The 18860-nt window shown below is 53.2% G+C and overlaps 1 protein-coding gene across 4 annotated transcripts in view; it reads left to right on the top strand.

Moving 5' to 3' along the window:
• The window catches only part of SEMA4B (semaphorin 4B), a 39203-nt gene extending 20769 nt beyond the window's left edge, over positions 1 to 18434 (top strand). For all 4 annotated transcript variants that reach the window (XM_066354719.1, XM_066354720.1, XM_066354722.1 and 1 more), the window contains 13 exons: positions 7484 to 7647; positions 7821 to 7883; positions 9821 to 9919; positions 10466 to 10577; positions 10787 to 10900; positions 11042 to 11193; positions 12834 to 13015; positions 13135 to 13285; positions 14119 to 14329; positions 14430 to 14545; positions 14738 to 14904; positions 16420 to 16505; positions 16775 to 18434. In XM_066354719.1, coding sequence (XP_066210816.1) covers positions 7484 to 7647; positions 7821 to 7883; positions 9821 to 9919; positions 10466 to 10577; positions 10787 to 10900; positions 11042 to 11193; positions 12834 to 13015; positions 13135 to 13285; positions 14119 to 14329; positions 14430 to 14545; positions 14738 to 14904; positions 16420 to 16505; positions 16775 to 17502 — 2345 coding nt within the window. In that variant the 3' untranslated portion in view covers positions 17503 to 18434. The remainder of the gene's footprint in view (positions 1 to 7483; positions 7648 to 7820; positions 7884 to 9820; positions 9920 to 10465; positions 10578 to 10786; positions 10901 to 11041; positions 11194 to 12833; positions 13016 to 13134; positions 13286 to 14118; positions 14330 to 14429; positions 14546 to 14737; positions 14905 to 16419; positions 16506 to 16774) is intronic.
• Positions 18435 to 18860: the final 426 nt, after the last annotated feature.

Below are 18860 nucleotides of genomic sequence, written 5' to 3'. Positions count from 1 at the left end.
ATCTACACTGGATGAACAGCTTTGGGGGTCACCAGCATCCAGATCATTGAAGTGCTGAGTATGGTTGTGTGACCCAGGGGCCAGGAGCAGGTCCCAGGGAGCAAGAACATTCAAGAGCGGACCCTGGAGAGGCTGCAGGGTGATTTTTAATCAGTCACCTATATTTAACACTCAGGACATTTTAGATAAAAATCCAGGTTTTTGGCTCCTCTGAAGATGTGGTGAGGCTGGGCCCCCATTGTAACACAGACCCTGGAGCCAGCAGGCCAGGTTTAGAACCCACCTCCCCACGCGTCCCGCAGGGTAACTGAGCTGAGAAATGCAGAAGGTGATGCTTATGTCACAACAGCCTTGCCAGGATTACAGGCGTTAATCACTTCAAGTGCTCCGTACATGCTACAGTGCGACCTTAGCTCTTGGAGGGATGGAGGCTCAGAGGGAGTGTGAGGGAGACATGAAGTGACCCTCGGGGCTGGAGTGGCAGACACCTGGAGGACAGGGTACCTCCATGAGGCCACGTGCCATGGAGGCCGTGCCTCTTGGTGTCTGGGCTCTGGCAGTGAGTCGATGCCCGGGCCCTGGTGAGCGAGCATGGGACTGGTTGGAGCCTGACTCCCAGTGAGGGGGAGGTCAGAGATAGAGATGGCACTGGGCGGCTCTTCTCTAAAGGATTTTTGGCTGAGAAAAGGGAGAAGGGAGGCTCACATATTTCTAGGATAAATATTCAAGGGAAAAAAATTGCTTTCTCTGAGGTTAAGAACACAGAACTCAAATCCGCAGAGATGAGGGAGCAGTGGGAAGTGAAGGGTGTTTACGGCCCCAGCTTCCTTAGGAAAAGGGGAGACATCCGTGAGAGGAGACGGGTAGACTGGAGGACCAGGGCCTCGGGAGAGAGGGGTTACTAGGGAGCAGCCAGTCCCCACCCAGCGGAGTCTGGAAGAGCTGACTTTGGTCCTAGGCGGGGTGGTTAGAGATCGGGCTCCAAGGTGGTGGGGGCTCATGAGAGGTCCTAAGTTAGGGCTCTGCTGGCCAGATGGGCACAGGGAGCTCGATGAGGGGCAGACCCCACCTGGGGGTGCTGGCAGGAGCTCTCAGCCTGCTCGGTGGGACCAGCAGGCCGTAGCAGGGGAATTCGTGTACCTGCCCAGGAGTACTGGATGCTATGAGGCTGGGCTCCTTTGCCTTCCTGCCTCTTTCTTGGGTCCATGGGGAGGACTTTTGGCATGCGACCCCACTTCCCTGTTAGGGACTCTACCCTGGCACTGGTTTGGTGACAGCAGAGTATACCCACTGCTTCTGGCACATCAGGCTGCCCTGCCCAGCACTTGAGCAGTGTGGAGCGAAGACGTGTCTGGGTCGCTGACTGCCCTAGTGACTCACTGAGTCAGCACCCCTGCCCTGGAGGTTCTGCTCCTGCTGGCACAAGTAGGTCCAAGGGTCTGGTGTGGCTCCCAGGGAACAGGTGCTACTGCTGAGCCTCTGGGAGGCTCTCAGGAATTGTCCTGGGCCCGGAACCTCTCAGGGACTTTGTGGTTTTCATCTGAGGAGTAGTGGACTGTCTCCCCTGCTGGGTACACCTTCCTGGCTCTGACTCCACAGGAAGCTGGTGTTTTCCGTCATCTTCCCAGAGCCTGTGGAGGGTGGGATGGTAGGGCCAGGTCAGCTGTGGTTCTGGGAGCCCCTGAGGAGAGAGGTAGGGTGAGGCTCTGAGTCATGGCCCTGTAGGCTGGGGGGTGGGAACGGAGCTGAGTCCTATTCCCGTCTCACTCCAGGGAGCTGCAAGCTTCCGGCTGAGTCACAAGTAAAGTGAGTACCTCCAGGTGAGGCTGGGGGCTGAGTTGTTCCTGCCTCACTTCCTGCTCAGACCCCAGGCCCTGCCATAGGGGAGTGTGGCCCTGCAGGTGTCTCCCACACCCCAACTTCACACGACCTGCTAGAGGAGCGCCAACTGGCCTCCATCTGGCCTCCTTGGAGCCCTGGACAAGCTCCGGGCTCAGGCCTGCCAGGGTGGTTGCAAAGGTTTATCCCACCTGGGAAATACGGCCACAGCCTCAGGCAGTTTGGCTTTCTCTGGAGTGGACTAACCCGCTGGTGGAGGGTGAGTGTGGCTGAACGAGGCACCCTCCACCACACAGCTCAGTGGTAGAGGCTAAAGACCAACGCCAAGGCTTGCCAGCACGCTCAGGGAGCCAAGCGCACCAACACCCCTCCCTGTCCCCTCGACACAAACAGCACCCCGGAGCAAACACACAAGCAAGGACAAGCCCTGCGGTGGAGCGTGCAGACAGACACACACACACACACAGACCCGGGCAAGCTCAGACAGGGCCCGCACGTCTGTGCTGTGACTCTGGAGGTGACCCCAGGTACTGGCCGCTCAGGCGAGAGGACCACTCAGCGCACCACAGAGCAGGGACCAGTCACACACACAGCACATGACTGACACTTTCCTGTTTCTGAGCTGATGCTCTGTGACTGGCCTTGAGACCCTCGTGTGACCAGGCACAGGCATTTTAATGAACCGGGAGAGCAAGGGAGGCGCGGCTCCTCCTCTCCGCCTCTCCGCCTGGCCGCCTGGCCTGCTGCTCGGCTGTGCTCACTGGGCTGGATTTTCCTGCAGGGCTTCGGGGTTTTGTTTTTGATCCACTCGATTGCTGACTGTGTGCCAAACGCCATGCCAGCACTGGGTGACGTGTGCACAGTTGTTTTGAGTAAGCACTCGGCTAACGTGGCTTATTATGTGTGTTGTTATTTACATACATATAATCTTGTTTCTTCTCATAACAACCCCATGAGGCGAGGTGCTATTATCCTTAATTTACAGATAAGGAAAGTGAGGCTCTTCAGATGTTAGGTGGCCTGGCCTGGTGGCAGAGGGCTTCTAAGTGACAGAGGCAGGATTTGAACCCAAGCCTTTGCCTGTAGAGCAGGGGTCAGGAACCTAGGGCTCGAGAGCCAGATATGGCTCTTTGGATGGCTGCATCTGGCTCACAGACAAGTCTTTAATTAAAAAAAAATGTTAAAAATATAAAGCATTCTCATGTATTACAATCCATTCGTTTCCTACCGCTCATGTTCATGGTTGCGGGTGGCTGGAGCCAATCACAGCTGTCCTCCGGGACAACACCAAATTTTTATTGGATAATGCGTAATGTACACGGGTCGTTGTATGGCTCTCACGGAATTACATTTTAAAATATGTGGCGTTCATGTCTCTCTCAGCCAAAAAGATTCCCGACCCCTGCCGTAGAGTCTGTACTCCTAATCTGTCTCGCTGAGATTCTTAGTTGGGAAACCAGCACTGGTGAAGTCTACAGGGCTGTGGTGCTTGTGAGGGACAAGGCCTTCAGCATCAGAGCCTTCAGGGCACCGTGGCTTTTGAGTCTGAGAGAGCCAGGGCAGGGGGCTGCAGGAGGAGTGTTGCCAGAATGGGACAGTGTGGTGTGAGGGGCCCTTTGCCTAGTTCTCCAAGGCACACTGTCCTTAGGACATGTCCCTGTACTCCCAAGATGACTGGAGGAGGTGCAGGGGCCCTTGACCAGCTGTCTGTGTGCAGGGCTGGGGGGGGGGGGACGGGGGCCTGGCAGCTGGCACCCTGGCTGCCCCTCCAGCCGGGCCGTGCTCGGGCTGCGTGACCCGGGGCAGGTTTGGTTTCCACTCCCTTCCAGGCCTGAGCTGCCACCTGGACTTCAGCTTTTATCTCTGACCTTTGGCATTTCTGTGTTATCTGGACAGATTCCAAGAGCAGCCTCCTGTCCAGACGTAAGTCCCCCTCTGCAGGCAAAGCACGGGCAGAATTGGGCCAGCCCTTGTTTCAGGAAACTGGAGGGACACGAAAGAAAGGAGGAGGGAGGGACCGCAGTAGCTGCTTGCCCTCATCTCACTGACTCCTCGCGAGGCTGCTGTGAGGTCTTTTTGCATTAGTTCCATGATACAGATGAGACAACCAAAGCGAGCGAGATAGGTGATGCGTACACTGCCCTGCAGAGGACCCACACGGTGCTTCTCCAGGGGTGGGCCTTGGACCTGCTACTCCGGAATCACCTGGGAGCTTGTAAAACTGCACGTTTTTAGGCCCCATTCCAGGTCAGCAGCATCAGAGCCAGGCAGGTCCTGGAGCTGGAGCTTAGATCTTCGGGTGATTTTGCCACACCCTGCCATCTGCAAGACAGTGGGTTCAGGAAGGAGGCCTCCAGAGCCAGCCTCCCACTGCTGAGCAGCCTCCTTTTTTGCTGTGTGGCTTTGTGTAAGTTGTTTAATCTCTCTGAGCTTTGATTTTTTTCCATTGTAAAATAGGGAGAAGAGCAGTCCCTACCTCCTGGGGTTCTTGTGGGCACAGAGGAGTTAGTACCTACAACCCATTTAGCACAGCACCTTCCCAAGTGGACCCCTGGTGGCCAACGGGATGGCTCTTGGTGGTTCTTCCTGGGAGCAGAGCACAGAAAGGTCTGGCTGCTGGTTCTAGAAGCTCAATAGCTCATTGGCACAAAGCACAAGCAGCATAATCAGGACCCCAGTGTGCTGGGAAGTTTTTGGTTGGAAGAAGTGGGAGGTTTGTGCAGGAAACTTTCCTGGGGCCTCCCAGTGTGTAAGGTGCCCATAGGAAGGGGAAGGGGTCTTAAATTTGAGGCAAAGGAACCTCGAGTCTGGTGTGATTCTGGACTGACTGGTTCAAAGAGAGGCCTTAATTTCTCCGACTACAGCTGCCCTATATGGTTTTAGTCACAGAGTTCAGGCTCTGGACGTGAGGCAGAACTTTCCCCTGAGAATTCCTGATGCAACCCAGTCCCGACTCTGAGTCTAGGAGAGAGGCTTGTCACTGGTATGTGTTCCTCCTCTTGGACAGTGGGGATAAGGTAACTTGATTTTCCTTTTCTCTTCGGCCACTGGGAGGCTCATGACTAAACGTGCAGCCCATCTCAAGTAGCTGTGTGAGGACCCAGGACCTGCTTATGGGAATCTGGCCTTTCTTTCTGGTTTCGATGTTTTCTTCAGATTTGTTATTTTCTCTGCTCCTGATTTTAGTGTTTATATTTCATGACCGTCTTTCCTTTGTGTTCCTTCACTCTTGTGGAACCAGGCTGGGGGTATGTAGAATCACTCACCGTGTCAAGACATGTAAAGCCGTCTTCACAGCTGCTTTGTTGGCATGTGGTCCTCTTGCTTCCGCTGCTTGGTGAGGCTGTATTTGTTTGAGCGGCTGCAATCCACTGGTCAGTTAGGAGAGGCCTGAGGTGGGGCAGGGTGGCTGCTTGGTGCTTGTTTTTCTTTCCGTATCAACTGTTTAGAATTTTTAAAATAATTTCTCTCCAAATCCACTAGTTACTCAGAGCATAAATGGTACTCAGGTGGATAGGACCTAGGGTGTTTACTTCCGTTTTCTCCTTCCTCTCCTCTCTAATTTATTTCTTGTGCGTCACACGATTATAACGTGTAGCGTCCAAAAATGATAACAAGGGAAAAGAAAAAAAATTCCCTGTGATCCCACCGGGGCTACCACGTCTTGCCATTTTGTGATTCATCCTTCTGGGATTTTTTTCTATATTTATATTTTTCACACACACACAAATATACTCTAACTAGACTTGCTATTTCATAACCTCCAGCTTCACTCAGTGGTGTGTAAATAGTATCTGTCCTTGTTATTGCATATTCTGTAACAATGAAAGGTATTTAAAATTGATATCAAGATGTGCATATAATTCTTTTTGTTTTTTTAAGTATAGGACTTACTGTGCAAAGCAACAATTGCCTCAGTGTGCCTCACCCCAAGCAACTTATAATCAGTTAGACTTTTTTTTTTTAAGTGAGAGGAGGAGAGATAGAGAGACAGACTCCCACATGATGCGCCCTGACCAGGATCCACCTGGCAACCTCCATCCTGGGCCCTAGCTCTAATCATCCGAACTATTTATTTAGGCTGACACGCTAGGACCAATCAGCTAAGCTATCCTCAGTGCCTGGGGCTAACGCTCAAACCAGAGAGCTGCTGGCTGCAGAGGGGAAAGAGAGGGAGAGAAGGGGGGAGGGGAAGGGGAGAGAAGCAGATGATTGCTTCTCTTGTCTGCCCTGACTGGGAATCAAACCTGGGACATCTATAGGCCAGGCCAATGATCTATCCACCAAGCCAACTGGCCAGGGCCTAGACTTGTTATACAGTGGTTTCTTCTATATATTTAAGTAAAATGCTTATACCCCCGGATTTCTTACCTTATCTGATACACGGATTTGCTGCTGAGGAAAGTGAGGCTCTCTTGCACTTACACCCTTTCCCTCATCCTCCCAACATTTTTTGCCTCCTCCCAACATTTTTTGCCACTCTTATTTGGTTACCTTTGCAATTTAAATTAATTGCATAGATCTCAGTTTTCTTGTCTCCTTGACCGTGGGCAGTATCTTGTGGCCCTTTGCTCTGAGAGGACAGTAAAGAGACTCGACTCTCCTAACTGCCCTTGTCTCCAGTGTCACAGTGTCCGTCTGTTGTACATTCAGCTTCCTGAAGTCAGGGGTGATAACATGAACATCCTGTTTAATAACCATAAGTCTTCCACAGTCACTGATAGTTGAAGACCAGCACTGGCATTCCTGTGCCGACGTAAACGTGGTCATTGCAGAGCCAAGGGGTGGGCTGTGCTTACAAGGCCTTCTCTTTAGGTCTGATGCCACTCAAAGGAGAGTGGGATTCCTCTCCTTTCTTATATTCCTATATGGGCTCAAAAACCACCTGTTTGTATTTTAGTTTGCTTCATATTTTGACCATGCCTTTCTTTATATAATTTTGCTTGTTTTCTGGGGCTTCTGAGAAAACATTACTTTTACCAGCTGCTAGTATCCTAGCCAGTGAAGTGTTAAGGTTTATTTTCACCCAGTCCCCTGTGGTTGGACATATAGGCTGTTTCAATTTTTTTTTTTTTTTACAGAGAGAGAGTCAGAGAGAGGGATAGACAGGGACAGACAGACAGGAACGGAGAGAGATGAGAAGCATCAATCATTAGTTTTTCGTTGTGCATTGCAACACCTTAGTTGTTCATTGATTGCTTTCTCATATGTGCCTTGACTGCGGGCCTTCAGCAGACCTAGTAACCCCTTGCTCGAGCCAGTGACCTTGGATCCAAGCTAGTGAGCTTTTGCTCAAACCAGATGAGCCCGCATTCAAGCTGGCAACCTCGGGGTCTCGAACCTGGGTCCTTGGCATCCCAGTCCGACGCTTTATCCACTGAGCCACCGCCTGGTCAGGCTCGATTTTTCGTTAATGTGAAGGGTGCTGTGATTAATGTTCTTTTCCATTTATCTTTGTGCCTTTGTTTCTTGCATCATCATTGCGAGGCAGGAATGCTGCTCCCCTGTGAGCCCGATCCCCTTGTTCCCAGCCCGTAGCCTCCCACTGCCTTGCTGATCTACCTTCACTCCGATTGGTCTATTCTAGAGGTTGGGTTTTTGGGAGAAGGTGGTCCCCAGGTAATGACCAGTCTCCTCTTCCCAGGCTCTGAAGAGCGGCAGCTTCTCAGATTCCAAGCTGAAGACATCTCCAACTACACGGCCCTCCTGCTGAGCAGGGACGGGAAGACCCTGTATGTTGGTGCCCGAGAGGCCCTCTTCGCGCTCAACAGCAGCGCCAGCTTCCTGCTAGGCGGGGGGTACCAGGAGGTGAGAGGCGATGCCCGGGGCTGGGTAAGCTGGGCAGAGGATGGCAGTGCGTAAGGAGAACAGGACGACTGACCTCTTGGGTCCAGGGATGATGCAAATGGAAAGGGGAAAGGAGTGGGAGGTGGACCCTCCATTCCCTTGTGCACACTTACCTGCCCCCTCTCGCTCCCCAGCTGCTGTGGAGTGCAGACGCCGAGAGGAAACACCAGTGCAGCTTCAAGGGCAAGGACCCACAGGTGAGCCAGCACCTGAAAGTGACCTGGCTGCAGGTGGGAAGGAGGGTGGTGGACCTGGACCCAAGGCAGAAGCAGGAATAGGAGCAGATGCAGCCACCTGTGCTGAGCAAGGCATAGGCTTCTGAGATGGCCAGACCTGGCTGTAACTCTTGGACAAGTAGATTTGTCTGTCTGAGCCTTGGTGTTCTGACACATGAAGTGGGGATAGTGATGCCTGTCTCACTGGACCTACTGTATGAGGATTCAATGAGGTAATAGGTATAAGGCACCTGGCACAAAGTGCCTAGTGTGTGTGTGTGTGTGTGTGTGTGTGTGTGTGTTTATTCAGTGAGAGTGGGGGAGGCAGAGACAGACTCTCAATGTGCCTCAACTGTGATCCACCGGCAAGCCCTCTAGGGGGCGATGCTCTGCCCATCTGTGTATTGCTCCGTTGTTCAGCAACCAGACTCTTCTTAGTGCCTGAGGTGGAGGCCATGGAGCCATCCTTAGTGCCCGGGGCCAACTCGTTCCAATTGAGCCATGGCTGCAGGAGGGGAAGAGAGGGAGAGAGAGAAGTAAAGGGGAGGCGTAAAGAAGCAGATGGGCACTTCTCCTGTGTGCCCTGACCAGGAATCGAACCCAGGACATCTACATGCCTGGTCAACACTCTACCACCAATTGGCCAGGGCCAGTAAGTGCTAGATAAATGTGAGCTTCCAGCAGGGTCAGTGACTGGATGGGGACAGGAGTCATGTTACTCTGCCGATGGTGTCTGATGTGACAGGTCTGACAGATCCTGGTTTGTTTTTGGTTGGACCACTGGGCATAGGTCTGATCCAGCCTGGGGTTTTCCTTGAGGACCCCCGCCATTCCCAGAGGCCTCCCGGTCCTGAGTGCAGCAGGGACAGCTAAGGTTAAAGCTAAAGAGCACCAGACTTGGGATCAAGGCAGGTTCAAGTCCTGACCGCCCCCGACTTCTTTTATGCAGCACATAGTCTTTATTAAGCACCTGCTTTGTGCCCAGGTGCTTTTAGACACTGGAGGTATAGTTGTGAAAAAGAAGAAAGAACGGACTAAAATCCATCTGTTTACAAGGTAGTCAGGTTACTCTTCATTGAAAACATTGACTTCTGAGTCCCAATGAGAAGGAGGCGAGGGAGTTGATCGGGAGGTGCCTGGAAGAGGAGCAGGCCTCTGGATTTTAGTCTTGAGTCGGGTGTTTGGGGAACCGCTGGAGCGCTGAGCAGAGGAGTGACACGGTCTGGTGTGTGTCAGGAGTGGGGGACAGTGGCTTCCGTGTGGTGAGGACAGAGGGAGGGAGACCAGTGATGGTGGTCCAGTCCAGGCGGTGAGACATCATCAGATTCTCATTGTATTTTGAACATGGGGTCACCGGAATTTCCTGATGGAAAAAATACCGGGTGTGAGAGATGGGAATTTGAGGCTGGTTGGGAGGTTTGGGGCTCAGCAGCTCAGAGGGGGGAGTTGCCTTTATGTAAAGGGAAGGAGCAGAGGAGAAAGGCTTTGGGGAGCTATTAGAAACTCAATGGGAGACGCTATTAGACATACTCGCAGAGGCTGTCTGTGAGTCAGGGGCTAAGGTTCAGGCTGAGTGTCCCCTGCTCTGGGCGGTGGCTTCCTCCCCAGGTGAGTGAGAGGTACTGTCAGTTTCCACTGAGGCTCTGAGGAGAACCTGCAGGGGCCAAGACAACCCCGAAGGAGGCCCTCTCTGCCTCACCCCAAACTGAAGAAAAGGTTGGCAACTACAGAACTTTAGCTGAGCCCCAAAGTTATATACAGTACATGTTTGTGGTCCTTGTTCTGTATAGTCCAGGATGCTCTGCTCCTGAATTCTCCCGTGTTCTGACTTTAAGCCTGACCCCCAGCACTACCCTTAGATCTCGGTTGTGCCCCCTAGTGGCTGGCTTGGGCCTAACATTCTCCCCTTCTTTCCTCAGCGTGACTGTCAGAACTACATCAAGATCCTCCTGCCATTCAACAGCAGCCACCTGTTCACCTGCGGCACTGGAGCCTTCAGCCCTCTGTGCACCTACATCGTGAGTGCCCCTCCTCGGCTCAGCTAGCCTAGGAATGTCCCCGCTTTCTGCAAAACCCAGGGATCTCTTCAGTACCGGCCCCTGCTGCTGGGCCCAGTGAGGCTTCTTGATAGTGGCCCAGCCCCAGGTGGAGTGGTGTGTGACTGGCTGACCCACAATTCACTCCCTGTGGATTCTTTATAGTCCACCTTGTATATCCCTCCTAAATGCCCTCACATTCGTGTGTTTTTGCCTTACGAACAGCTTAGCAGAGGCTGTGGGGTGGAGCACCAGCCTGGAGCCAGACATACACGAGTTTGAATCATGTTGCTGCCCCTTCCTGGCTCACAGTTTTCTAAGCCTCATCTCCCCTCTGCCAGGCGGGACTATTAGGCCCACTGCAGAGGTCACTGTTAGTGCCAGCATTGTGCCCCGGGATGGGGAGGACAGTCCATCTGACCGCTCCCCCACCCCCTCAGAGTTGCCTTTCCCAGCACCCCCCTCCTTTCCTGCTGAACCCACTCCCTCCCTGGTGTGCCTCTGAGCCCATCTGTCTGCTCCCTGCAGAATGTGGAGAACTTCACGCTGGCACGGGATGAGGCAGGGAACATCGTCCTGGAAGATGGCAAAGGCCGTTGTCCCTTTGACCCCAATTTCAAGTCCACAGCCCTAATGGTTGGTGAGTGTTGAGGGCCATATGGGCTTGTCGAGGCTCCATGGTGGTGATGTGCCGGTGTGACCTTGGGCTGCCTTTGGGTTTGGCTTCTCGTTCCCGCTCCCTCCTCTGTGCACCCCAAGCGAGGGGAGCAGGCCCGAGGTCACTGCAGGCCCTGAGCGGGGAGAGGGGCCTGCCGAGGGGCCGTTCCCATGGGAATGTTTTCTTGGCAGATGGCGAGCTGTACACTGGAACAGTCAGCAACTTCCAGGGGAATGACCCGGCCATCTCCCGGAGCCAAAGCCGCCGCCCTACCAAGACCGAGAGCTCCCTCAACTGGCTGCAAGGTGAAGTCCTCCCACTGCCCACACGTGGGCAGGCCCAGGAGCCCTGATAAAAGGGGCACTGCCCCCCAGCGGGGCCTGAGAACAGAGCCTCGCCTGTTCGGGATTTCTGGGCTGACTCTGCTCTCCCTGCCGGCCCCACAGACCCAGCGTTTGTGGCCTCGGCCTACATCCCTGAGAGCCTGGGCAGCTTACAAGGGGACGATGACAAGATCTACTTCTTCTTCAGCGAGACCGGCCAGGAATTTGAGTTCTTTGAGAACACCATCGTGTCCCGGATTGCTCGCATCTGCAAGGTGAGAGAGGTGGGCCACCTAGAGCCCCTGAAGGCTCTCCGGGCCCAGGGTCAGCAAATGCCCGGAGGTCCTGCTTCAGTGACCTTCTCTTGTCCTCCAGGAGGAACAGCTTAGCTAACGGCTTTTCTCTCTTCTTAAGTCAAACCTCTTATTGTTTCCTCTCATGTGAAAAATGTGAAATACAAAACAGAAAAGTACACAGATACCAATAGATAAAGGGGCAGTGCCGCATTGTGATTAAGAGTCCAGACTTGGCCTGACCAGGCGGTGGCGCAGTGGATGGAGCGTCGGACTGGGATGCAGAGGACCCAGGTTCGAGACCCTGAGGTCACCAGCTTGAACCCAAGGTTGCTGGCTCCAGCAAGGGGTTACTCGGTCTGCTGAAGGCCCGCGGTCAAGGCACATATGAGAAAGCAATCAATGAACAACTAAGGTGTTGCAACACGCAATGAAAAACTAATGATTGATGCTTCTCATCTCTCTCCGTTCCTGTCTGTCTGTCCCTGTCTATCCCTCTCTCTGACTCACTGTCTGTGTAAAAAACAAAAAACAAACCAAAAAAAAAAAAAAACATTAAAAAAAAAAAGAGTCCAGACTTGACCCAGGCTGCCCACGCTCAACCCTTGCTGGTCGTGTGAACTTGGGCGAGTCCCTGACCTGCTTAATTATAGCTCCCTGATCTGTTCAGTGAGAATAATAACCAACCCGGCCTCAGAATTGTCGTGTGGATTAAATTAACCCGTGTACAGCTTTTAGGCATGTGGTGGGCAACAAATGAAATGTTCACTATTGTATTAGGTTACATTCCTACCGCTTACCATAGGAAGCGACTGCTGTTAACATTTTATATTTTATTTATTGTATTTTCTTTAAAATTTTTGCTTATTGATTTTAGGGAGAGTGGAAAGGAGAGAGAGACAGAAACAGATTTGTTTCTGTATGTGCCCCGACCAGGGATTGAACCCGTAACCTTTGTGTATAGGGACAACACTCTAGCCAACCAAGCTCTCAGGCCAGGGCCACCACTATTAACATTTTAGAAAGTTCCTTGTTAATCTTTTTTTTTTTTTTTTTGCATGTGTATAAATACATACATTCTTTAAGTTTTTCCACTGATTTTGAGAAAGCGGGAGGGAGAGAGGACAGGAGAGAGAAAGAAAGAGAAGCATCAACTCTTCATCCCACCTTGTTGCTCCATTTAGTTGGGTACTCATTGATTGCTTCTCCTACGTGCCCCAACTGAGGATTGAACCTACAACCTCAGCGCACGGGGCCGCGCTTCATCCATCTAGGCACCTAGCCAGGACCTAAATACATATATTTATGTTATAAAAAAAACTACTTACAAACAGAGTTCTGTAGTTCTTCAGCAGGCAGCCCTGACCTCTCTCCATATTTGTACACAGACTCCCTTTGTCCTTCCCTGTGGGACTCCACAGTGAGGAAAGCACTGCCGTTTACCTAGCCTGGTGATGGTACCTCTGCATTGTCTCCAAGTCCTCTTGCTCTTTAATGGAACTCAGGTCTTGCTTTGGCTTGCCCGCCCTCCCTGGTGTCTCAGCTACTGCTGAGGAGGGGACCATGAGGAGCACCCAGCCCCGCACCTGAATGCCTGAGCCCGGCTTCTCTCTCTCCCCCAGGGCGACGAGGGTGGCGGCCGGATCCTGCAACAGCGCTGGACGTCCTTCCTGAAGGCCCAGCTGCTGTGCTCGCGGCCCGATGACGGCTTCCCATTCAACGTGCTGCAGGATGTCTTCACGCTGAGCCCCAGCCCCCAGGACTGGCGTGACACCCTCTTCTACGGGGTCTTCACGTCCCAGTGGTAGGGCCCCCAGAGTTAGCTGGGGATGGGAGGGCGAGGGATGGCTGGGACTGGGGCCCAGGAGCTAGTCTCATCCTGAGCCCCAGGGCTCTTGGGTTAATCGGCCATTTCTTTTGTAGGCACGGAGGGACCACAGAGGGCTCTGCCATCTGTGTGTTCACCATGAAGGACGTGCAGAGGGCCTTTAATGGCCTTTACAAGGAAGTGAATCGTGAGACACAGCAGTGGTACACCGTGACCTACCCAGTGCCAATGCCCCGGCCTGGTATGGTGAGGACTGCTCCCTGCTCCGGGGCGGGGTGCGGGAAGATGGGGCCTCTCCCCAGGCTGGGCTCACATGGCTTCTCTAAATCTGGTTTCTCATCTTGAAAGTGGCGACAGAAGCCCAGGCCTGCTTGTCCCAATGGGTTAGATGTGACCGTGACTATTGGAATGCTTTCAGACCTGTCTCGGGGTGGGCAGCTGTGTCCCCATCAGGGTGCTCCGGGCACACCTCTGGAGTTGTCTGTTCATGCTTGCCTCCCCCTTGGCTCTGAGCTCCTTATTTAACTATTGAGTGATGAACGGCCAGACTGTGGAGAGGTAGTTCTTTCTTCTTTCCTTCCAGCCTGACGGGCTCCTCCCAGAGCAGACCTGAGACAGGACATGGATGTGTGGAGCACATCACAGCGTTGCTCTGCGGGGTGTTTATCACCAAGCCCTGTGACTCATTGGTCAAGGGTCATTCCTGGGCATTAAGTCTCAGGGCTCTTACAGGCAGTGTGGGAGCGAACTGTAGGCACCGTCACCCCCCCCCAGGACACTTGGTCAGCAAAAGGATGCTAATGGAACAGGAAGTGTGGTCCTGCTGTTCAGTCCTGGGGGCGGGGCAGGGAGCAGCACAGCAGGAAAGCCAGTGGGGCTCCCTAGGTGCCCACACCCTGGGCTTTGCCCTGCGGCCTCTGGATCAGCACCATGGCTTTGTAGACCTGCAGTGTTCCATGGCTTTCGAGAGTGGGGCAGATGTCTCTGCCATCCTCTAGAGAGGCAGTCTTGGCAGGATCCATGGGACCCCCATTGTTCCCTGTGTGTGGCTGGCCTCACACTGCCACTTTCTCCTTCAGTGCATCACCAATAGCACCCGGGAGAGAAACATCCACTCATCCCTGCAGCTCCCCGACCGTGTGCTGAACTTCCTCAAGGACCACTTCCTCATGGACGGGCAGATCCGCAGCCACCTGCTGCTGCTGCAGCCACAGGCCCGCTACCAGCGCGTGGCTGTCCACCGCGTCCCTGGCCTGCATCGCACTTATGACATCCTCTTCCTGGGCACTGGTGAGTGCCTGCGGCAGGGCAGGCTGGGAGGCCAGGGGGCGTGGCTGTGGGGCGTGGGCAGCAGGCTTCACCCAGGGCCTGAGGACTGTCCTTGCTGCAGGTGATGGCCGGCTGCACAAAGCAGTGGGTGTGGGCCCCAGGGTACACATCATTGAGGAACTACAGATCTTCGCACCAGGACAGCCTGTGCAGAACCTGCTCCTGGATCCTGACAGGGTAAGCAGGTAGAAGAGGCCAGTCAGTGTACTTGGCATGCCCCAGTTAGAGACAGACTGTCAGAAAATGGGGTGCCCGGGAGCACGAAGGAGCCTCTTGGGGAGTGGCTCTGATTGGGCACTTGAGCCAGGTGTGGCTGAGGGTGGTGGCCCTGGCAGCCCATGCCTGCCTCTCATCCCTGTGTCTGTGCAGGGGCTGCTGTATGCTGCCTCGCACTCGGGGGTAGTCCAGGTGCCTGTGGCCAACTGCAGCCTGTACCGGAGCTGTGGGGACTGCCTCCTCGCCCGGGACCCCTACTGCGCTTGGAGTGGCTCCAGCTGCCGTCAGGTCAGCCTCTACCGCCCTGAGGCAGCCTCCAGGTGAGCCTCCCGTCCCACTCGTCCATCCTGTGTGCTTGTCTCAGAGCACCTTCCCGGCCCACTGTACAATCAACTGCACAGCTTCATTTGCGTCCATTGTTTTGGCTTAGCATTAATTAGCTTCCTTTCTGACTCTCAAAAGTGCTATATTTCAGACAATAAATTGTTTGCCTTACCCACCTATAAGGCAGGGCATGATATGGAAAATTATGAAGTGTCACAGCTATGAAAAGACTTGCGGCACTGCCCTGGCCATATAACTTGGCCATAAGAACATTATCCTGAAGCACAGAGGTTGCTGGTTCAATCCCCGGTCAGGACACATACAGGAACAGCTTGATGTTCCTGTCTCTCTCTCTCTCTCTCTCTCTCTCTCTCTCTCTACCCCTTCCTCTCTCACTGAAATCAGTAAAGACTTGCGGGCAGTATGGATTGGCCTATGAGCGTATTTAAAATAATAGAAAATAAGGACTCTGAAATAGTCCACTAACAAACCCATTAAAAGATGCTTTCAAGATAACCTGTTTGGGTTATAAAATGTTCATATAGAAATCTTAGGAAATAACCTGACCTGTGGTGGCGCAGTGGATAAAGCGTCGACCTGGAAATGCTGAGGTCGCTGGTTTGAAACCCTGGGCTTGCCTGGTAAAGGCACATATGGGAGTTGATGCTTCCAGCTCCTCCCCCCTTCTCTCTCTCTGTCTCTCCTCTCTCTCTCTCTCTCTCTCTCTCTCTCCTCTCTCTCTCTCTCTCTCTCTCTCTGTCTCTCTCCTCTAAAATGAATAAATAAAAATTGAAAAAAAAAAGTTTAAAAAAAAAAACCAAAAAAAAAAAAAAAGAAAAGAAATCTTAGGAAATAGAAAAAAGCCCAGTCAAAATATAACTATCTATAATCCCACCACCTAGAGAGAATCACAATGAGAATTTATATATATCATCCCAGATTTTTCTACATATGTGTAAATAAAAGCGTGTGTTTTGAGTAGACAGGACCTGCCCCACTTGTGTCCTTGCTTCACATGGGGATACCTGGTGCCATTTCACAAAAGCACCCATAAAGACACATTAGGTGCACTGGGAGGGACACACCAAAAATGCTCCGTCGTGATTGCTGGATGCTGGGTTGTGGGTGATTTTTACAGTATTTAGCCTTTATGGTTGGTTGAGTGTTTCTGAGGTTTTCTACATGCATCAAGAATTCTTTTCCTTCTTTATTACATTTGATTAAGTCAGTGTGTGTGCACTGAAGAGAGACTATTGTATACATACAGAGCCAGGTGTCCCTTCCAGACTCTTTCTAGGCTCATACTGCTTGTGTAATTCAGGGAAATATTATAGTAATTTTTATTTGAAATATATGCTGTGTAAACAGCAGATATGCTGGCCTGCCTTTTCCCCTGCTCTGGGCCTAGCGGTGCCGGAGCCCTGGGACCCTTGCCCAGGCCTTTGCCTGTAGGACTGCACCTAGGGTGGTGGTGGTCCTGAACTATCTATTTTTGACTCTTTGGTCCTCAGGCCGTGGATCCAGGACATTGAGGGGACTAACGCCAGGGACCTCTGCAACTCTTCCTTGGCCAAACTCCGGGTTTCGGCACCAGGAGGTAAGGTGCCTTTTGAAGGTTGGAGGGAGGCAGGGGCCAAGTTGCTTAGAAGACTCCTCAATTTAGGTACTGGTAGATGTCAGTGCCTTTCCTCCACCCTCATCCCTCCAGCCTGCGAGCAAGATCCTGGGAAGTGAGAGTCACGATCCCTGAAGTCCATAGAGTTGCCATCGTAGCGTGATGAGCACAGCCCAGAGGGAGTAGGTGGGCTGGGGCTCCTGTGGCTGCCAGGCCCCCTTTACCCTGTGTCTTGCCTCTCCTGCCTGCAGGTGAGAAGCCATGTGAGCAAGTCCAGTTTCAGCCCAATACAGTGAACACCTTGGCCTGTCCCCTGCTTTCCAACCTGGCGACCCGGCTCTGGCTGCACAACGGGGTCCCTGTCAATGGCTCGGCCTCGTGCCGGGTGTTGCCCACTGGGGACTTGCTACTGGTGGGCAGCCAGGAACTGGGGGTGTTCCAGTGCTGGTCACTAGAGGAGGACTTCCAGCAGCTGGTGGCCAGCTACTGTCCGAAGGTAGAGGAGACAATGGCAGACAAGAGGGGAAAAGTGCCTCTCATTATCAACACGTCGCGGGTGAGCGCACCGGCGCACGGCAAGGCCAGCTGGGGCGCAGACAAGTCCTACTGGACGGAGTTCCTGGTGATGAGCGTACTGTTCGTGTTCGCCATAGTGCTCATGATTTTATTCTTCCTCTACCGGCACCGGGACGGCATGAAAGTCTTCCTGAAGCAGGGGGAGTGTGCCAGCGTGCATCCCAAGACCCGCCCTGTGGCGCTGCCACCCGAGACCCGGCCGCTCAATGGCATGGGTCCCCCGAGCACCCCACTTGACCACCGGGGCTACCAGGCCCTGTCGGATAACTCTCCAGGGCCCCGGGTCTTCACTGAGTCAGAGAAGAGGCCCCTGAGCATCCATGACAGCTTCGTAGAGGTGTCCCCGGTGTGCCCCCGGCCCCGGGTCCGCCTGGGCTCTGAGATCCGGGACTCAGTAGTGTGACAGCTGATTTCTAGACGAGGCCACCCTGGCTTCAGGGGTCGTGAATGCTCAGAGGGGGTCGGCTGGATTCTGCTCCTCGTGGCGCATAGCCCCGGTGCCCAGCCCTCAGGAGCGCTGGGGCCAGCTGGCCAGCAGTTGATCAAGCACTGAGGCCCCTCCAGCCCAGACAGCTGTGGCCCAGAGGTTTTGGCTGAAGATGGGCGCCTGCCTACACAGGAACCGTGCTCCTTGTGTAAACTGAGCCTTTTGTTTTTTTAAAAAAACCATTGAAAATGTGAAGTGAGAATGAAAGACAACACAATGCCACGCACATGGCCACTCCAGTTCCCAGCCCCCAGCCTCTTGGCCTCACGAGAGCTTTGGGAACTCATCCAGTGTGGCGGCTTGAGACAGAGTTGGGAATCCCTCACCAGCTAGCCCATTCCAACCTCAGCCTTATTCTGCCACCCCAGGCAGCCCGTCACACGGAGCCAGGGGCCAGCTTGGGCTCTGCGGCTCCTGCCTGGCCATCATCCCACCACCTCAGGGACTGGAGAGCTATGCCGGCACCGCAGCCCTCACAAGGCCCTGGGCTCGAGCCACCTCTGGACCTTTCCAGCCTGTATCAGGCTGTGGCCACGACAGCAGGCAGTGTGAGCTCAGGAGAGGTATGACGATGCTCATCTTCCCTCAGAATTCTAGGAAGAGACTGGAGCCTGCGTTTCTCCGTCCAGCATAAAAACTTGTGTGTCCCTGTCCTATTATCCACCCGTCTCGTCTTGGAGCCCAGTTCCCCCTCGCCCCCACACTTTACTTGCCTCCACTCTAAGGGATATTGACACTGCCCAGCACAAGGGCCCTGACTTTCTGTGGGTTTTATATTTTTTTAAGTAAGATGCACTTTACGTTTGTTCTGTTGTTTTTTAAATAAAATCTAAAGAACTGAAATTGAATCATGGCCCTTGCTCTTAAAAGAACTGTTGCTTTTTTTTGAGAGAGAGAGACAAGAAGGGAGGAAGAAGGTGAGAAGCATCAACTTATAGTTGCTTTCACTTTAGTTGCGCATTGCTTTTTGTGTACATGCCTTGACCAGGGCTGAGCCAGTGTCCCCTTGTTCATGTCAGTGGCCTTTGGGCTCAAGTTGGCAAACTTTGGGATTGTGTGGATGATTCCCCCACTCAAGCTAGTGACCCTTCACTGACAAGCCCATACTCGGAGCCAGCAACCTCAGGGCTTTGAACCAGTGACCCCAGCATTCTGGGTCAATGCTTTATCCACTGTGCCACCAGCAGCCAGGCAAGACTGTTGGTTTTTGAGGTTGATTTAGTTTTCTGAGTTCTGGGGTCTGCTGAACCTCCTATTTCCAGGGTCTGCTGGTC

This window comes from Saccopteryx leptura, chromosome 13, assembly GCF_036850995.1.
Source record: "Saccopteryx leptura isolate mSacLep1 chromosome 13, mSacLep1_pri_phased_curated, whole genome shotgun sequence".
Classification (NCBI taxonomy): domain Eukaryota; kingdom Metazoa; phylum Chordata; class Mammalia; order Chiroptera; family Emballonuridae; genus Saccopteryx; species Saccopteryx leptura.
Note: the sequence above shows the minus strand (reverse complement) of the source record. Positions and strands in the feature narration are given on the sequence as shown.